Source organism: Silurus meridionalis, chromosome 17, assembly GCF_014805685.1.
Source record: "Silurus meridionalis isolate SWU-2019-XX chromosome 17, ASM1480568v1, whole genome shotgun sequence".
NCBI lineage: Eukaryota > Metazoa > Chordata > Actinopteri > Siluriformes > Siluridae > Silurus > Silurus meridionalis.
In genome coordinates, this window is record NC_060900.1 from 7,945,732 (window position 1) to 7,967,488 (window position 21,757).

The following is a 21,757-nucleotide window of genomic DNA, read 5'->3' on the forward strand; positions in this document are numbered from 1 at the left end:
TTAATCAGCCTCCTAAATACTATGGAAGCAGTACTTAGTTTTTCACACATGGATTTAACATTTTTTAATGCCCTGATAGGTAAAACCATAGAATTCAAAGTGGGTTTACATGGTCTTAAAACATGGTCTTAAAAAATAGACTATGCGTGTATTCCAAAAACATGTTTTGCTTGTTAATAAACACTATGTGATACAGAATGTAAGCATAGTAGTGTAATTCCACACCACTGAAGCTGATCTGGGATTCAGACTAAACTGTCAAGGCAAAACAAACTGGGATGTTTCTTTTATTTTCCTTTATTTATTTTTTATTTTTTTTTATAAATCACAGTACATACACATATACATATTGCCTGTAACAGTTCTCAGACATAATTATACAAAAAATACCCCAACAATAAAAAAACAGCTTAGAAAAACAATCTTATTTACACTTGATGCTGGAAAATGTTCTTATAAAATATATAAAAACATTCTTTTAATGGCTACTGTTATTTTAAACATTTTGAAAATATTAATTTATTATATGCAAGTGTTAATGTGTAATTAGTGCATGTTTTTCACTCAAGTTGCAGATATTTGTACTGACTAAGTACAAGCTATATTTAGCACCAGCATGTTAGGGTGAATCGTCCATCACTTATTTGTCTCAACTGACATGTTTGCATTGTTGGTTGACCTTGAAAATGAATGAATGTTGGAATGGAGCAGTCCAGGCATAAATCTGATACAATATTGGCAAAACCAAATGTGCAAAAACGATGAAGTATTAAAAAAAAATGCAACTGTAATTGGAGCGAATTCTGGTACCACAATTAAGGTATTGACCCAAAATGTATTATACATACATTAGCTTATTTTTATTTATCCTTCTTTCTGGTTATGTTTTTTGTTTCAGTTGGAACATGTTGAGCAGTTTTGCTTTTACTATTGCTTATCTTGGTTGCACTACACAAGCTACAGCAATTCACATGGCTATTGTACACTACTGGTTTATCCATGTGTGTATCTGCCTTACAGTGGTGTGTCTTTTTGTGGGTCTGTGTTGAGTTGAGAAGTCGGAGGCCTTATCTTCTGCAGGAGCTTCCCAGGGTTTAAAGCATGCAGGGATTCTCGTAGGGATTGCCATGCTGTTTGCTGAGGCTGAGGTGTTTGTGTCTCTTGAATAGACGAATGACTGGATTCAGGGCGTTGCGCATTGTCAGAATTCCTCCGCCGGTTTTTCCAATCCCTTCTGGATTGCCTGTGTGCTTGTGGCTGTTCGATCTGGAAACGCACCACAGCATTCTGGGTTCTGTTGGCAGAGAAACTGTACTCTTTCAACAACTTCATAAGCAGGGTCTTCTTTGTTTTATGGGGTATGTGTTTCTTAAACCCTGAAATACTGCTTCTGTTAATTAATATAAATAATTCATTATTAATTGGCCCACGCCTGAAACAGTGTGTATGAAACAGCAATATGCCCTGAATAGAACACTAGTCAATCACTATACACACATGTTCACACATAATTTCCAACATAAAGCAGAGCCAGGGCATTTAATATAGTCAGTCCACCTACATATTGCATATTTAATTTTATTACCGGTAAAATTACTTTAGATATGGATTTTGAAATACTGGTGTGTGTGTGCTAACGGCATTCTCACCTTGGCCTCTCCATATTCCCACTTAGCCAGTCAAGTAGACACTGATGCACAAGTATGTACTGCTCCTGAAAAAAAAAAACACACACACACAGTACATTACTTTCACATGCTTGAACCACAAATATGTATGTGTTTATTGGTCAAATGAATTTGTTGCTAATACTCTCTCACCACATTTTGCACCATCAACACTCTGTGTCTGCGCAGGTCTCGGACAGCGAGACGTACATCAGGCGGTATTCCCCTTGCACACAGTTGCATCAACCACAGTACTGCTACAAATGTTCCAGAGCGACCTACGCCTGCACTGAATGCACACACATAAACACATACACGTAAAAAAAAAACATCTCCAGGAAAATGTCAAACTTAACACTGAAAAACCAGAGCAATATTAATTAGACTGTAATACCTTTACATCTATCTCAACTGAGCTAGACTCTCTGACTCTAGAAATTTCAAATGACACATTATGCATAAGTGTGTGTTTTATATCTTTAGACCTGCAGTGAACAACTGTGGGCCCTAGGCGTGGTGTTTCATCCAGCTTCCTCCGTACATGCTCAGTGAAGTTGGTGAGAGAGGTGTGGTCCTTTGGAACCCACTGATCGGGCCAGCCAGGGTAGTAATAATGCGTTATGTATCTATCTTTGGGGCTGTTGTGCTGAAACACACACGTGAACCATAACAATTAATGTAGAGTAGACAAAGGAAAATGCATTGTATATTTATAATTATCTTTGTTACCTGTCGTAGGTGAATGGCGGTGATGTAGCAGTCTGGACCGTGATGACGAGAAATGGTGGTGACTTGCAGGGTCCCATAGCATCCAGTGCCTCTCTCCGGAGGCCAGTACTGATTACATAGCACCTGCACACCCATGCACACATTCCAAATAGAATTAAAATACATTTTAAATGTACAAATACAGTCGCGATTGTTTTCATTTCTTGTACTTTGTGCTTTTTTCATTTGCCACATTGTCATTTTTAAAGAATGGGAAAAAAAACCAACTATTTTGTATTTGATCTCTAAATGCAACAAGCAGAGACCTTCACTAAGGTACATTTAACACAGCGTGGTAAGCATTTAGGCTGTCCAGTATGACAACCACAGGATACTTAGTCTATGGTTTTATTTGTGATTAGTGTATATTAGTAAGCACTCTGATAGAATATTGCAGCTTTAGAGCATCCAGATGCTAGATAGAACTAGCAAGAGTAAGTCCTTATACTGGCATTGATTTGTGGTGAACCTTTAGCATAAATATAAAGACAATTCTAACAATCACAGGTGCACCACTTGTCTTTATTTGATGTATCCACCAGCTCTTTTCGGTAAATAAACCACTTAGAAGCCGGTTGAGTTCTGGCAAAAGTAATTAACCTGTACAGAACATGTAATATTATTTACTAATGTATGAACAAAGAGTACATCCTCTTTAGCTGTCAACCTTCTGAAGACAGCTGATGATTACACATGGTCTCACCTGGGTCTTCTCCAGTCTCAAATTACCAGTTTTGCACCGAAAATGACTCCAATTATCAATAAAGCCCTGTTTGTTTTCATAGCACCACCAAAACATTCAGAATTTGACCAAAATCTGCTGTGTGCTACACCTTCATCTTGTCTAATTTACACACCTCTAGGATGGATGTCTAGGTTCAGTCTGAGATTACTGAACCTAGATGTGTGTAAATTAGACAAGATGATGTCCAATGCAGTAAAATGCACTGGCCCCATTTCAATGCAGTGTGGTGTAGCACACAGCAGAATTTGTTCACTGAATTTCTGGATGTCTTGGTGGTGTTATGAAAACACACAGGGCTTTAATGACAATTGGAGTCATTTTCGGTGCAAAACTGGTAAGTTGAGACTGGAGAAGACCCAGGTGAGACCATGTGTAATCATCAGCTGTCTTCATCAGCTTTTCCATACAAAGCCCTACACTGATGGGACAGTCATCAAATTAGTATTCAAAACTCAGACACAGTCTCATTATTTAAATCCAGACTGAGTACCTGTTTGTCTAGTCAAGCCTTTTGTTTTATTGGTTTTAACTTAAACAGTTTTGCATTCCAGCACCCAAAAGTGAACAGTGAACAATGATGAAATTATAATGAATATACATTTGGTGTCACCCAGATGAAGATGGACTCACTTTTGAGTCTGGTTCCTCTCAAGGTTTCTTCCTCATACTATCTAATGGAGTTTTTCTTTGCCACTCTCACTATTGGCTTGCTCATTTGGGATAAACTTTAGGGACACTTACATTTATATTCGTAATTATTTACTTCTGTAAAGCTGTTTTAGAACAATGCCCATTGTTGAAATTGCTAAAAAAAATAACATTTATTTGCATGGAAATGAATCGAACCTGCAGGGTACCTGGGCATAAATAGTTTTTGGATCCATCGCTGTTGATGGTACCGCATAGACAACCTACAGATGACTGTGGACATTTAAACTTGTATAAAGTCTACATCTGTGTTGATAATACCAATTCCCATACTGTTTGGCTTGTTTTTGCACCTTGCCTCTGCTGTCTTTTAGTGCCGTCACCATGACAATTTCCTGCACATTTTGCTCCCAGATCATCCGCCAGAAATCAGCCATGGTTGATGGCAAAGGAGCCTGGGTACAAATGAAGTCATGATCTGTATAGCCGCCCTACAGACAGGAAAAAAAAAACATCTTAAGTTTTCTTTTTGGCCTTTGGTCAGTAATTTATTGACAAAATTACAGACTAAAAGTTCTAAGAATGAGACATAAGCCACTGCCTCTGACCTTCTGTGATTAATAAGGTGTTTAAATAGCATCATATACAAGAAAAAATCGAAAAAAATGTGCGATGTTCACAACACACTATGGCTGCAATACCCTGCAGGGTTTAGTCTAACCAAATGTTCTTGTTGACCTTGATTGGCTGGATCATGCGATATTACTATATGGCTAACTAAACAACAAAAAACTTCAGGAGTGCAGTTGCAAACCATGACAGTAAAGAAAACACAGTGTATACACTGTCCATATGCTTAATTAGGAATATGTGAATTACTGGTTAATTCATACAAGGACTGAAACATTTTCAATCCTATCCAGCACAATACATGGGTATTGGTCAAAGCCTTTAGTTAATGTCAACATCAAACTTCACAATGGGGAAAAACGTGATCTCTTCCAAGACATGATTATTCGAATATAATTCAGTAATTGCTTATTTTACAGACATTTTTTAGAATTTTTACTGAATGGTACAATTGGATGTTCTGTGGGTGGGAGCAGCTTGTTGATGAGAGATGTCAGAGGAGAATAATTGACTCCTTCTGGGTGTCCGGAAGGCCACAGTATGTGATAGCATTTAAACAAATTATTGGTCACAGGAGGTGAGAGCCCTGGCAGTGGTTATGGTTTATGATTATGTATTTCGAATAAAGAAATTCAGTTTTCTTTTATTTTCTGAAGTATTATATTCTTTTCTTATCCCTTTGTTACAGATTTTTCGTATTAGATTTGCTATCTATAAATAATTAGATTTATACTAATATACAGTATAATTGCAAGAGTTAGTTGCATTTGTTGTTTTTTTAGTTTATATCCTCACAAGAATGTGAATAAAATGTATAATATTGGTTATTAGTAATTATATTATTAATAATATTATAAATATTATTACTTGCATTGAGAGCTGAACTAGATACTGCATTTCTATTATCATTGCCATGATTTCTGTTTGATTGACTGTGATATTAGTATAATTAACTCAGAGACTGATATTCTGTTACTTTCTTATAAGTGAACTTGGCTGATTGATTCATAATCTAGATCACTCCATTGCATCACTCACAGGAACATAGCTGGCATTGATGTAGTCTGAGTGTGGCTGTGACTCTAATAGGGACAGCTTAACTCTGCAATGGTCATCTGAAATACAAAAAGTCAGTGTGTTAGGAAGCTCCCAGTGTTAAATGCAAGTCAGTATCAGGGGGTTGTGGATGAAGGTTTTGAAAGGAATTTTAGATTATTATTAAGTAAAGTTTCATTCTTAGCCCCAAACATACCTTAAAACTATGCAAACAAGCTCTGGTATGTGAAAGTGCTATCTGTAATGTCCTGCTCAGTCACATGATCTAGGTGTTCTAGAAGTAGTAGGAATGAAAGATTTGTGGAAGAGCGCTGTCCTACCAGCCTAACAAGCTTTGGGATATCAGAATCAGAGAAGCAGAGCTGAGCTGCTATGCAGACTTATTTGTTAAACAAGATTTTATTGGTGATGGCATTGTTTAAATGCCTGTCACCAATATTTACACATTTCACAGTGTATAGGTAATTTAAATTTTAAAGTCCTTTGTGATTGTAGCAAATATTGTGTATAAAATAATATAATGATTTAGCTGTTTATCTGGTGAATAAGGTTTATAAGTACTCACAGGGTAAAATGAAAGGATATCTGTTTTTGTCTTTATTGACATCAAGCTCTCCAGCTCTGCATGATAACTCCTTTGCAGTATCACACAGCTCCTAGGAAATTTTGTGAAATGATATTACAACACCATACTAAGTACTGATATGAAACCTTTACTAAACACACATACAGTAAGGAAAATAAGTATTTGAACACCCTGCTATTTTGCAAGTTCTCCCACTTAGAAATCATAGAGGGGTCTGAAATTGTCATCGTAGGTGCATGTCTACTGTGAGAGACATAATCTAAAAAAAATCCAGAAATCACAATGTATGATTTTTTAACTATTTATTTGTATGATACAGCTGCAAATAAGTATTTGAACACCTGAGAAAGTCAATGTTAATATTTGGTACAGTCGCCTTTGTTTGCAATTACAGAGGTCAAACGTTTCCTGTAGTTTTTCACCAGGTTTGCACACACTGCAGGAGGGATTTTGGCCCACCTCCACACAGATCGTCTCTAGATCAGTCAGGTTTCTGGCCTGTCGCTGAGAAACACGGAGTTTGAGCTCCCTCCAAAGATTCTCTATTGGGTTTAGGTCTGGAGACTGGCTAGGCCACGCCAGAACCTTGATATGCTTCTTACAGAGCCACTCCTTGGTTATCCTGGCTGTGTGCTTCGGGTCATTGTCATGTTGGAAGACCCAGCCTCGACCCATCTTCAATGCTCTAACTGAGGGAAGGAGGTTGTTCCCCAAAATCTCGCAATACATGGCCCCAGTCATCCTCTCCTTAATACAGTGCAGTCGCCCTGTCCCATGTGCAGAAAAACACCCCCAAAGCATGATGCTACCACCCCCATGCTTCACAGTAGGGATGGTGTTCTTGGGATGGTACTCATCATTCTTCTTCCTTCAAACACGTTTATGTGAGATCTTGCATGGAGCCCCAGTCCGAGGGAGATTGACAGTCATGTTAAGCTTCTTCCATTTTCTAATGATTGCTCCAACAGTGGACCTTTTTTCACCAAGCTGCTTGGCAATTTCCCTGTAGCCCTTTCCAGCCTTGTGGAGGTGTACAATTTTGTCGCTAGTGTCTTTGGACAGCTCTTTGGTCTTGGCCATGTTAGTAGTTGGATTCTTACTGATTGTATGGGGTGGACAGGTGTCTATATGCAGCTAACGACCTCAAACAGGTGCATCTAATTTAGGATAATAAATGTAGTGGAGGTGGACATTTTAAAGGCAGACTAACAGGTCTTTGAGGGTCAGAATTCTAGCTGATAGACAGGTGTTCAAATACTTATTTGCAGCTGTATCATACAAATAAATAATTTAAAAATCATATATTGTGATTTCTGGATTTTTTTTTTTAGATTATGTCTCTCACAGTGGACATGCACCTATGATGACAATTTCAGACCCCTCCATGATTTCTAAGTGGGAGAACTTGCAAAATAGCAGGGTGTTCAAAGACTTATTTTCCTCACTGTAGATACATACACACATGCATGCACACACAAACAAACACACACACATTGATCAGTGACAATCACCTCAAATTCCCTTTCATATCCTGCATTGCCGTTGGCTGCAAGAGACTGACAATTTGCATGGAACTTCTGCAGAATGTGCGCTCTTGGGTATGTTCTTATCCTGCAAAACATGCAGAAGCATGAAACCTCTAAACAGTCATTCATCTAAAAATTGTCTACATATAGTTACTTATCCTAAACAGCACTATCGTATCTCTTAGAAGCACCAATTTGTACTAGTGAATTTGAAGGCAGATTTTATGGTTAATAAACAGATTTCTTTTAAGGCCCCCCTTTGGACAACATAACAAGAAGGAAAGAAAGACAGAGACCAGTGTAAGGTTAAATGAGAGGGATTTGTGGAAATATTAGGACAAGTCTCGTCAGCATGAGGCTGCCCACAAAACTTCAAAGCTAGAAAATCCATTTAGCATGGACAGCACTATACTCACATTTTTCTTACCTCATATTTAACTAACTTTTTCTTGAGTCCAACCAGTTTGTATGCAAAGTGTTAAAGTGTCACTTCCTAGAAGCCCTGGGGATGAGGCCAAAATGCTGCAATGTGGTCTTTATGGTCTTGGTTCAGAGGCCAGTCTCTCTCTAAAATCATGAGGCCACTACAGGCCAGATAAAGTGTGTTAGAAATGACAAGCTGATTCAGGGTGTTTATATTTTTGTAAGCAGTTTCCATGTAACTTGAGATCCTCTGGGGAAAAAAAAAAAAAAAAAAAATATATATATATATATATATATATATATATATATATATATATATATATATATATATATATATATATATATTCTTGGACCCTTGAAACACTTTTTTTTCTGCTCAGCCAAAGGACTAGTAAGAATTCCTCCATATTTTTGTTTTGAATTCTTAATTGCATTAATGTGCTTAAATACGCTGAAGGAAGGTCTATACTCCCACCAATTATTTTATAGGAACACCATCATACCTGCACATTGAGGCAGTTATCTAATCATATAATCTAAATTTAATCATATAAATCTCTAAATTTAACATGGGTGGTTGTTGGTACCAGATGGTTGGTGTCTAAGCTAGTGCTTAAACTGGAATCTTTATCAGAGTCTGTGCCCACAATAGATTCAGATTCTCGTTCTTGGCTCACAAGAGTAGAAGCCAATGTGATCTTTTTCTGTTGTAGTCTATTCACCTCATGGTCGATGTTTTGTGCATGCTAAGATGCTTTTCTGTTCATCATAGTTGTAAAGAGTGATTATTTGCTTTAATCTTAATTAATCTGCTATAATCTTCCTGGCAATTTGGACCAAACCAGCTATTTTCCTCTAATCACTATTATCACACAAGGCATTTCCACTCAAAGTTCATGCAATGTTTTTTGTTTTTACCATTCTGTGTAAACTCTGTGGAGATTCGGCTGTTTCAAAAGAGTTCAGCAGTTTCTACCATTTTGGTAACGCAACCTCATACCTTTTCTTTATTATGATGTTTAATGTCTATGGATATATGCTGTAGGTGCCAAATTCTGACCCTACCATCTATGTACCTCAGCAAAAATTGGGAATTGTCAGACCGGGCTATATTATTTCAGTCTTCATTTGTCCAGTTTGGGTGAGCTTTGTGCCCACTCCAACTTCAGATTTCTGGTTTTGTCTGACAGAATTGGAACCTTCTCTGTTTACTAAAATTGAACCAGTCTGGCCATTCTCCATTGGTCTCTCATTAACAAATTGTTCCTGTCCACAGAACTGCTACTCATTGGATGTTTTTTCTTTTATTACATTATAATGAGTAAACTCTAGAGACTATATGAAAATCCAATGAGATCTGCAGTCATACAAATAATCAGATCAGATTGTCTGGCACAAAAGATCCTGCCAAAATCACTGAGATCATATTTATCCTTCAGTCTAATGTCTGATTAGATAACTACATGAATGTGTAGGTGTGCAGGTGCTCTTATAAAGTGTACTGTGAGTGTATATTTTGAATACTCTATTTCCAGTTGAAAGATTTTGTTTTTATATATTCCACTAGTTAATGCCATTAGGTTTCAGATTTGGTGTATGATTCTACTACATGACAGTATTGTGCTTTATTGTATCATAATTCCTTTTCCTAAGAACTTATTTTATTGTTGAATTTCACTAAATATAAATGGATGACAAAAGCACACAATTGTATACAATGTCTTGGTATTCTAAAGCATTACTGATCATCATAGTCTACACATTTCATTACAGTTAATATATAACTTAATATGTATATTTTATTCAAACTGCTTATATTTGATTTCACTTTAATCTTTACATTAATTTTATTGTGAGCAACTGCAACCCAACAATTTCGCTATGGGACCAATAAAGTATTCTGAATTTACCTTCAGTGATACGATGGGACCCTAAACAGTTCTAGCATGACAATGATCCTGTACACAAAGCAAGCTCCATGAAGACATCAGTTAATGAAGTTGAACTGGCTTGCCAAGTGCACACCAAGCCTTCTAAACCTACATCAGTGCCTGACTTCATTAATGCATTTGTGGCTAAATCTGCAAATTCCCACAGTCAGATTACGAAGTCGACTGAGAAAACCTTCCCAGATGAGTGGGAGTAAATTTTAAAGGATCTATAATCTGATTATGGACGTGATGTTCAACGTCATACAGTAGCAAAAACATCAGGATAGTTTTGGGTCATTTTGTGCCTTTATAATGATTGTAGGTTTTTTTGGAGTCCTAGCAACCTCACAAACATCTAAATATGCTTTTTTGCTTTGATTCGTCAACCATCAGTGTTTGCACATTTACGTTTGATTGATCTTGAGGTTAAGAATTCATGCAGGCTGTGATCCAAACACGGAGCTAAACAACCTGTTAGCATCATTGAAACAGAACCACCACCATTCTAAGATGAGATGTTTGGCATGTTGCAGCTTTCTGTGATAGTAATAATGGGCAATATTGTAATGTTGATTTTTTAAGATTAATTTGATTGTGTAGCTTCCTATATGTACATCAACACACACACACACACACACACACACACACACACACACACACACACACACACACACACACACACACACAAATAAGTATAGAACTAATTATTGCAATATATACAAGTGATTTTTACCCTAACTTAAGTTCTGGTCCCTGGTTCCTTCTGGTACTCACAATGCCCGAAAAATGATTACATACTTACAGACATAACCACAACAGCAACAGAAATTAAATCTAAAGTCTTATAACACTCAATCTTATTTTGACCATTTGATATTGACTGAAAAGTAACTAGTTATTAAAACAATTGACTTACCTCACTGGGAATGTTTTGATGGCAGTGCTCCTGACAAGCAGCCAGATTTTTTAGAGTAAAATATATTGTGTTTGCATATGGAGTGTGTGTGTAGGCAAAGAGCTGAAGTACAACTGAGTAAGACTGACACACCGGTTTATCCGGTCTGGGAATCTCACTCTCCTCTCTCTCTCTCTCTCTCTCTCTCTCTCTCTCTCTCTCTCACACACACACACACACACACATTTGTTTTAAAAGAGCTTCAAAAAAGGGAAATGCAATATAGAAATGTGTGATTAACAGCTGATTTTTTGTTACTTTGGTATCCATCCAACTTAACATTTTTCATGGGCGTAGAATTGTTGCAGGTTTCAGAAACTCTACAACAACAACAACAACAACAACAACAACAACAACAGGATTTAGATATCTTTTACACTATAATTAGCACTGAACATATCACCTTTTTGGTGTAAGTATCCTAAAAATGTGGCACAGACTGAATACTGCATTGGCCTTTCTTGTGACTGTTCTAACACATTACACTGTGTGCTTGCATTAGCATTTAAAGGAGTAAATCAGCAGTAAAATGATTGTAAAATAATAATTAATTAATTAATAATAAAAGTAATTAAATGTTTTGAATAATAGAAAAAGATAAACCTCAAGTGTGCCATGATAATTAGTAGCTAGATACCATCCTTAATATAAATAGGAGTAAAATCTTTTTAGGAAGTGTTTGGATTGGTTTTTGGTTCTATGTCATATTGCACCTTTTCTCAAATGCTAACACACATTATATATATATAATAAGCATGATTCATTTATAAAACTCTAAACACAAATTTAAAAACTTGCATGCAATCAGAATACATCTTCAATTAATTGTATTATTAAAACACACACCATCAAATGAACATAGGTGTATAAGTGTGATGACAATATGAAGACAATATAATGGGGGCTTATACACAGTAGGATATGTAATAAACATAATGCACAATATGTAAACTAAAATAGGGAAGTCTAGCAAACTAGCCTTCAGACAAGTCAGAAGCTGCCATGGTTGTGATGCTTAAAATATTTATTTTTTTATAAACATTTATTAACAAGAAATAAAGGCAAGAGGTTTCATGGTAGTATTCAATTCAATTCAATTCAATTTTATTTGTATAGCACTTTTAACAATGAACATTGTCTCAAAGCAGCTTTACACAGATAATGTGGTGATTAAAAGTAAATATGTTCTTTGTAAGTAAGTTTGTCCCTGATGAGCAACTGTGGCAAGGAAAAACTCCCTGAGATGGCATAAGGAAGAAACCTTGAGAGGAACCAGACTCAAGAGGGAACCTATCCTAATCTGGGTTGCACCAAATGTCCATTTGAAGCGGATATACAATGTTGCGGGGTACAGTGATGGTGATCAGAAGCGAACTGTATTCCTGAGTCAGTGTAGCAGACTGTTGACATTAACTACAGTCCAATCCATCCTCAAAGCTCACGTTCTTACTCCGGAATTTCATGGAACCACCCAAGGCGTTGATGAGAAACCGTCCCAAGCTGCACAGAGTGGCCTCCAGTCGAAGAGAACACTATCCAGAGGCAGGCCTGGACGAAGTGGGAAGATCCACGGAGGGGAGAGGGGCAGGAACAGTGGTCACTGGAACCTCAGGAGCATGTTTAACTCGACCGAAAGAGATAGATAGAGAGAGAGAGAGAGAGAGAGAGAGAGAGAGAGAGAGAGAGAGAGAAAGAGAGAGAGAGAAAAGGGTGACAGGAAGAGAAGGATATGGATTATTGAGTGTTCTTATTGTTGTATGAAAGTTATTGTCACTGTGCAGTTTGGACTCCGGCAAGACTCGCTATTGCAGCATAACTAAATGGGAGAACCAGAAGGTAAATACAGACATGGGATGTCTGGGATAAGAGACGACCCACCACACCACCATCAACAAACCTGAGTGAACGTGTGAATGTGAGGGGACGACAGCATACAAATATCCCAGTTCACCAAACACTCTATATCCATGTTCCCTTCAGATCTGAGCCTTTACCTAAGAAAAAAATCTACTGAAAAAAATCTACTGATCAAAGGCTTGACTAAATAAATGTGTTTTCAACCTCAACTTGAACACTGAGACTGTGTCTGAGTCCCGAACACTGGTTGGAAGGCTGTTTCATAACTGTGGGGCTTTATAAGAGAAAGATCTGCCCCCTGCTGTAGTCTTCATTATTTGAGGAACCAACAGATAGCCTGCACCTTTTGATCTAAGTAGGTGTGGAGGATCATACTGGTACAGAAGTTCACTCAGATACTGCGGTGCGAGACCGTTAAGTGCTTTATACGTCAGTAGTAGTATTTTATAATCAATGCGAGATTTAATTGGGAGCCAGTGTAGACTGATTAAAACAGGGGTGATGTTGTCATATTTCCTAGATCTAGTGAGGACTCTTGCTGCTGCATTCTGAACTAACTGAAGCTTATTTATGCACTTATTTGCACACCCAGACAGTAAAGCGTTACAGTAGTCTAATCTAGAAGTAACAAAAGCATGAACTAGTTTTTCTGCATCCTGTAACGACATCATATTTCTAATTTTAGCAATATTTCTAAGGTGAAAGAAGGCGATCCTGGTGATATTATTCACGTGAGACTCAAAGGAAAGACTAGGGTCAATAATCACACCAAGGTCTTTGACAGCCGTACATGCTGAAACAGAAACACCATCCAGAGATGCTACGTAATCGGAAAGTTTACTTCTAGCTGCATGTGGTCCTAGTAAAAGTACTTCCGTCTTATCTGAGTTGAGCAGAAGAAAGTTATTAAGCATCCACTGTCTAATGTCCTTTACACACTTCTCAATATTGTTAAGCTGATCTCTCTCATCTGGCTTTGCTGAAATATACAGCTGTGTATCATCAGCATAGCAATGGAAGCGAATCCCATGTTTATGAATAATTTCACCAAGAGGCAGCATATATAAAGAGAAAAGCAGAGGGTCTAAGACAGATCCTTGAGGAACACCAAACTTTACCTCATAGAGTGTGAAGAACTCACCATTTACATCAACAAACTGATAACGATCAGTCAAATTAAACCTGAGCCAGGAGAGAGCTGTTCCCTTTATTCCAACAACATTCTCAAGTCTAGTAAGTAGTATAGTGTGATCAATGGTGTCAAAAGCTGCACTAAGGTCGAGCAAAACAAGTAAGGAGACAAATCCCTGATCAGAGGCCAATAACAGGTCACTTACCACCTTAACTAGCGCCGTCTCTGTGCTATGATGAGGCCGAAATCCTGACTGATACATTTCAAAAATGTTATTCATAAGTAGGTGTGAGCATAACTGCTGTGCTACAGCCTTTTCTAAAATTTTGGATATAAAGGCGGAGATTTGATATTGGTAGTACTGTTCATGCTGTACAATTCTGAACACACTTGTTTATATATATTTCTTAAACCATTCTACAACTGTTCTTAACTTCAAAGTCAGATTGACACTTAAAACAAGTAAACATCATTATAATATAAATTGATGAGAAGAGGCATTAACACACATGAACAAAAAGAGTGCAGCTCACTAAATGGACAGAAAAATAAATCACCATTTGTACACCCATCCCAGTGTCTACACAAGATTCCTACCTGTGATCCTTATTAAGACCTTCTACTAAACATAAATCTAACTTCATACTTAAATGTTTTAATCAAAGTAATTTAAATGTAGTGATTTAACTTAAACACATTTTATAAAAATGTTAAATAAATAAATGTTTAACATAATTTCCAAAAGATACCCTGGCGAAACAGCAGAGAAGTGTAGAACGGAGGAGAATCTTCTGGCGCAATGACTCAAGCCCTGATATGCTTCAGGAGCTTTCACCGCATGCTTCCACCATTCGTAATGGATTCATATGACTACAGTGGTGAGAATTAGAAAGCTGTGCCACCATAAGATGTACATAGTGTATGTAGACTTTTGCAAAATAAATACTTTGGGGTATATAATTTGGGGTGTTCTTTCAGTTACCACCAAAACCACCTATCCAAAATAGGAAAAACTAAAAATGTGTAAATGCATATTTCTAATAAGCTGAATTAAAAGTAACAAAACATGCATGAAACATACTGTACTATGTGTTTTGCATGTCAGCCAGTTTTCACTGAATTCAGAGGTGACATGCGGTACTACAACTGTAGTGCAAAGATCTCAGATGACTGAAGCCCTGGTGAAGCTTGTTTTTCACTAGACCTAGGTTGACCACATGGTCAACAAAATGGCCTGACTTTCGTGAGAAATTGCTCATCCTGTTCACATTTACTCTGTTTTCTTTAACTCTCCACAAAAAAGTTGTCTTTCGATGTGCTCTTAAACAGGAGAACTTACATTCTACTGTTTTACACCTTAATCTATGATTGACAATTGTAAACCAACAAGTGGTTGTTTCTGTGAGGAGTCAATGATGTTACTAGGAATTGAGTTTAGCATTGATAGCAGTGTTCTCTATGTGAACGCAGCAGGATTGTAAGAAAACGGAATGCAGTGTTTTGCAAAAAGTGTGGTTTAGAATTGCAAAATGAATGGAGAACTCATGCAGAAGTTGTACATAAGCGACATGAGTTTCAGGTTTTGGTCATTGTATCCCAAGTTCCAGTGTTAGTGTGTAAACAACTGTACTGTAAATGTACATATCTGAACAGATTGCAATTTTCAAAAAGTGGTCAGTTTGCACAACAGAGTACTCCACAATACTAAATTATGTTCAGTGTGACCATCAGTCTTTATGAGGAACAGCACAAATTCAAATACAATTCTGGTTGAAAAAAAAAAAGGGCACATGCCGGTCAGTGCAGATAATTTCACCAAGGGAAATCAGGCAGGTCTGTAGGGCAAGAGGTCTCTGTAGTTTAAATTTGTCAGGACGTGGAACAGGTGTTGTCTCCTGTTTTGCATCCCCTGCCTTCAGATAGCAAATTAGAGCACCATGCTGGCATTAAGGCTACGAGTATAGTCTACTGGAGAAAATGGTTATTATATAACCTTGAAAAAGTACAGTGGGTTTGTTTGTGTGTGCTAGCTTACACAGCATAGCTTAACAAAAGAGCCAGAGTAACACAGATTTAGGAGCACCATAGGGTAATCCATTATGAGTTCTCCCAGACTTGCACTTTCAACTGTTTATTTAGACACGTTTGCAACCTAAATACCCAAAATAAATAAATAAATAAATAAATAAATAAATAAATAAATAAATAAATAAATAAAAGTTGTGTACAATTGAAAAGCTAACAACGATTTTTGTCTGTTGGAGCTTATTTTATTGAAAATGACGCGATAGTGGCACCTAGCGGCAAAGGTTTAAATTGCATTTAACTACATATGTTATCAGGTTATGCGACGTAATAACGAATGTACGTTAAATACACTAGTGTGTGTATATGTGTGTGTGTGTGTGTGTGTGTGTGTGCGTGCGTGCGTGCGCGTGCGTGCGAGTATTTATGTGTTTACACGTGTATGTGTTTTATGCTATACGTTACACACACATGCACGCGCGCGCATCCTGAGATCTTCCGCATTGGATATCTGCTGTACGCTGAACTTTAGAACAAGGAATGCAGTCTGGTCCTGGGGGAAAAAAACCCACAACAACCTCAGAACCGAAAGAGAAAGTAGAAGTGACTCGGTCATGTAAAAGTCCACCCATCTAAATTATAATCAGTCTCACTTCAAGCTCAGAGGAGCTCCTCACACTTCCTGATCATCTCGGAACAGTGAACGACTGCAGTTTGACAAGTAGACAGAGCAGACAGGATGGATACTGCGAGATCCTCATTTATTCATAAAATGGTATGCATTCTAAAATCCTCATCCTTTTCTGGGTTCTTTTTTTCTTTCTTTTTAATGCTGCAGACTTTATACAAACATATGCAGAGCTCAAATGCAACACCTTTCATACTAATTAATACACACCAGGTAAGTGTGTTCTGACATATTTGTTTATTCAATTGATTGAGTTATTTATTTTATTAGACTTTAGTTTTATTGCATCGATTTTCCTTCTTGATGGTATATATATATTGGAAGGTCTATAAGCAGTAGTTGTGCTGATCTCGTCATGCAAGACTTCCAAGCGGAAGCTCATCATTCTAACATACGCAAACCAAGAACATCTCTCTCATTCTTTTAGAGACTGTTTTAATGTTTATAAAAGAAGCATTGATATTTATCGAATGTCGGTAAACATGTCTTATTTGGCGGATTTCGATATATGAAAGGGGCTGGGCAAAGTGAAAGTGAAAGTGTGATTGGCACTTCAGCAAAACAAAATAAATGCGCTACAATGCGGTAATGTCTCCAGTGCTTTAGTTCCATCACACTGGTTATGCTGCTGCAGTCTTACCATCTGATTTGCCAGGTTTAATGAGTGAAAGTGAGACTATTTTCTGCTTTATTTAGAAAATTCAGTCAACAGGGCAACTGTACCTTTAAATCTCTCTTGCTGTACTTGTGAAATGATTCCAATGGATATTTTTCCCACTTTTGTCTAGTCAGGCTGCTAAAGTATTTCCATCTAATTTGCTAGGTGAATGAAAATGTCATTAATCAACACAGGTGTAAAGAGGACCTGAAAATCCTACTTGAGTAAAAATTTACTGTAGATATCTTACTTTCAAACCTGGTTCATTATAAGTCAAAAGTCACGAATTCCACTATAACTTGACTATAACTTGAACAGTATTGGAGTATTTGACTCATATTGAACGTAAGCTCAAAGATGCACTAGTCATCAACACCAAGACACATGGTAGTAAAAAGCCAAAAACAGTATATTTTAGTTCCCAAAATACAAATCAAATTGTACACCTCAACATTGCATTAATACACAACAGCCTCTTCAATATGCAAGAATGAAACAAACAAGTCGGTCGAAAAAAAAAAAGACAAAGTAGTAAAGCAATCTTTCAAAAAGGTATCTTTAATTAATAAGTAAAATGACAGTATCATGTTACAAGGGAGACCATTAGTACTCAATTGACAAAAAAAATAAAATACAATAATTTTAGATAAAGTAAAATCAAATATTGATTTTATTGATTTGATGCACCTCAAAATACTTTAATTCTGCTTCAACATATTTTAGAATTTTTTATTTTTGGACTGAAAATGAGGCCAGCAGTTCTAAAAAGTCACTCACAGGCAGCAGATGATGGTATGGGAGTGTTGAACCCTAATGACATCTTTAGCAGAGGTACAAAATGTAATTGGTAATGGTCACTGTCAATTAAAATATAGTTTTTTATATAAAATATTTTAATATAATAAAAAGTAAACATCTTGAATCATAAATGTAGTTGAGTAGAGAGTAAAAGTTGCTTATATCTTAGATACTCAGTAAAACTAGAAAGTAGCCAAAAAATACTTAAGTACGGTAACAAAGTACATTTAAAGCAATACTTTACACCACTGCTAATCACTGCCTTATTCAGTCAGAGACTATAACGAAATGGAGGCAGCATAAAAAAAATTATATAAAAATGATCCCACGAAATAAAGCCCACATCTGCCAGCAGCACAACTAGAACTTTAAAATGGTCTTGCTGCACATATCATCCCGAATCATATTTTTGCCAGTCTTAGTGTCTGAGGCTATAATGAAATATAGACAGCTAAAAAAAATTATAAAAATAAGAGCAAAAAAAAAAAATTAATAAAAATAAAATACATTTCAAAGCCCAGATCAACCAACAGCACAGCTGCACTTCTTTAAAACTGACTTACTGCACTTATAAAACAATCCAAAATCATTTAAAACTTTCCAATTGTTTTGATAAGTTTTGTGTCACTAATCAGTAACACAGTAATCACTGATCAGAGACAACAAAGTCCACATCAGTTAACAGTCCAATTATCCTGTGTTTAAATTATACTGCTGTACTTATGTACTTAATAATCCCCCTTTGATCTGTTATGTATGTGCATTCACTTATTTATCTACTTACTTATTTGAGTCAAGTACTATGTGACACTTTTTGCAAATGCCCCCCCCTTTCCTTTCTTCCGGCACACACAGCTTACTGTTTTTTCCACTCAGAAGCAGGTGGTATTTCTGATATACATCAGGGGATTTCCTGTATTAAACTTATATTTAGCTTTACATAAGATTTTAGTTTGATTGATCTCTTTAAGTCAAATGTTAAGACATTGATTTATATCTTCAGCAACTGCTTTATCCTGGTGAGGGTTGTGGTGGATCCAGAGTCTAAATAGAGAGCAGAGGGTCTAAGGTTGAATTAGACACCAGTTTATCACAAGGCACTGTGCATGCATTTAGACAGAGTAGCCAATCCTCCTACAGGCATTTACTTCTCAGAGGAAACCCTTGCTAACCTAGGGTTAAACGTGAACATCTTTGCAGGTTTAAGCAAAGGTAGACCAGGTTGATTCAATACTACCTACTGCACCTCCATGCCATGCAGTTTGAGACCATCTTAACCAAAAATATTTGAACAGTCATTTCATAACATGCAACTCAAGATTTAAACCCCTTTTGCTGGTGATATTACTTCCACACTTCTGGGAAGATTGTGTAGTATATCTCTCTGGGGAAGTGCAGCAACATTATTGATGTCTGGAATGCAGTGGCGGGCCGTGCATTTGGTACCTGGGCCTTCAGTGGGGACTTACCCGACTTAATCCACCTCTTAATAACACCACTATCACGTCACGATTATAGAAACCATCAATACAATGCAAAAACGATATGGCAAACAACCCGTGGCATAACAGAGAGAGAGAGGCATTTTGCATATGAAGGGTGAAAACAATTTTACTAAAGCAAGAAACCCAGTTAAGAAAACTCCAAACCTCTACACTACAACCGCAACTGTGCCACCTACATCATCTGGAGCAGTTCCGAATCAATATTTGTCTAATAACATGACAAAAACATTAAAAATACAACCTATTCCCCAGAGATGCATAATCATAATTTGCAACACTCCTCAGAGGCTGTAGGCTAGTGGTACCTCTCGTAGGCACTGGTCTGAAAGTGGCAAACAAACCGCTCGTTGGCCCTGTAAGGCAAATTTGAAATCTGATTGGGTAAAGAAACAGTCCTATTGCTAATATATTTTAAGGTATATCAGCCAGCACTACTGATTGTGAAGGCCCTGTGCAGCTAAGATTGACATGGCAGCACAAAGAGGCTGAAATATGATTGGACAAAAAATCTAACATCCACATCCACATACTGGAGCAGTGCAGCCAAGAGAAACGCTACGAAATGAAGAGAATAGATGGGACTGTTGGGAATAAATTAATACAATTTCATGGAACAAATATTATAATTTAGGTTGTAAATGTAGGTCAGTGCTTGTTGGCCCACTACTGCTGGAACGAGTCTCGAGTGAGGCATTTAGATTCATCCAAGGTTTTCATTGTGCCTCTGCAGGCACTCCAGTTCTTCCACACCAACATTGTTTAATAATTTAGCTAACTGTGTGCTTCTATTTTTGTAGCAACTGTTTGTAGAAGGCCCACATGTAAGTGTGATGGTCAGACTTCCCCATTATGTTAAATTCAAAGGTCACGGTCAGAAGTCAATAAAGCCTATAGCTGAAGGAGTATCTAAAAAATGTCTGTTTAAATGTGTTCTCTTCCTACACCTCACCATATTCTGCCTTTCCCAAACATCCTTCCCTGTGCTGGATTTTCTCAAGGGCCTTTACATATAATGCCCAATAAAGAGTTTGCCAACAACAAATAATTTAGGGCGAAATTAATAGCTGTTTGCAAAGTTCAACTGTGGCAAAGCACCAGGTACTGGCTTTACTAAAGAAGGCCAAACTTGACACCATGGCCATCATGGTTGTGCCTTCCACATTGTATGCAATGTTAGGTATGTTTCCAATGCTATGGACTGATTGAGGCAAATTATTTTTACTTAAAAGCTATGATTAGCAGAATTAGCATTATTTGCCTTAAACATGGTCTTTTGTGTAGCACCATTGTTGTATAATTAACCATTGGATTTTTTATGTTATATACTTAATAATTAGACTCAATTCTTTCTCAAGAGCAATTTTTTTCAAGAGAAACAAGTATATATATAACCCCCAGTTTAATCCCCCAGTTAATCCCAGATTAATCTGCAAGAGACCGGAAAAATCAGGTAAACATATTAGTTATGTGGCAAATGCAATTTGAACCGGGGGCACAAGATTCGAACCGCAGTAAAGCAAGGGATTAATGTATGTATATATATATATATATATATATTGCATTTGCAACATAACTATTTTGTTTCTCTGATTTTCCTGGTGTATATTTATATCATGTATTGTTTTAAAGACTATAATCACACTCTTCATGTCACCCAAATGAGGATGGGTTCCCCTTTTGAGTCTGGTTCCTCTCAAGCTTTCTTCCTCATAAGATCTAAGGGAGTTTTCCCTTGCCACAGTCACCCCAGGCTGCTCATCAGGGATAAATACACAACGTTCACCTTAACTCTTGAATTCTGTAAAGTTGCTTTGAGACAATATCCGTTGTGAAAAGCACTATAGAAATAAACTTATATATATAATATTTAAAATACTCACTGAAATAAATACTCACTATAAAGTAAGTAATCACTGAATAATGAATTAATTGGATTATGATTCAATATGCACACAATCACATTCTACTTCCGATGGGTTAAATCTCAGCAGCACCCCATTATGATCAATCTTAGTCTTTGCAAATAAGCCATTCTTTAGATGTTTTTTAGTGAATCACATGACCTACACAATCTGGCAGCTATAAGTTAAATAATTTTGGTCAAAACAATGCCTGATTCAACCATGTGCTATGGAGACTGACTGTAGGCCTATTACAAA

At 36.9% G+C, this 21,757-nt stretch overlaps 1 protein-coding gene across 1 annotated transcript; it reads right to left on the reverse strand.

Moving 5' to 3' along the window:
* Positions 1–332: 332 nt before the first annotated feature.
* On the reverse strand, positions 333–11,014 carry LOC124399527 (receptor-type tyrosine-protein phosphatase beta-like). Its single transcript, XM_046870495.1, has 11 exons — positions 10,897–11,014; positions 8,054–8,210; positions 7,612–7,711; positions 6,080–6,170; positions 5,497–5,573; positions 4,182–4,319; positions 2,397–2,519; positions 2,153–2,313; positions 1,821–1,956; positions 1,650–1,714; positions 333–1,294 (listed from the first exon to the last, which is right to left on the reverse strand). Exons 2-11 carry the CDS (start codon positions 8,056–8,058, stop codon positions 1,015–1,017), a joined length of 1,176 nt encoding a protein of 391 aa, XP_046726451.1. The 5' UTR covers positions 8,059–8,210; positions 10,897–11,014; the 3' UTR covers positions 333–1,014.
* Between the last annotated feature and the right edge of the window lie 10,743 nt (positions 11,015–21,757).

Excerpts from the sequence above, each read along its gene's own strand:
- LOC124399527 (XM_046870495.1), bottom strand. Across the intron at positions 6,171-7,611 it reads GATATGAAAGGGAATTTGAG|GAGCTGTGTGATACTGCAAA; the intron begins GTGATTGTCACT and ends AAAATTTCCTAG. Across the intron at positions 1,957-2,152 it reads CCCACAGTTGTTCACTGCAG|TGCAGGCGTAGGTCGCTCTG; the intron begins GTCTAAAGATAT and ends GTGTGCATTCAG.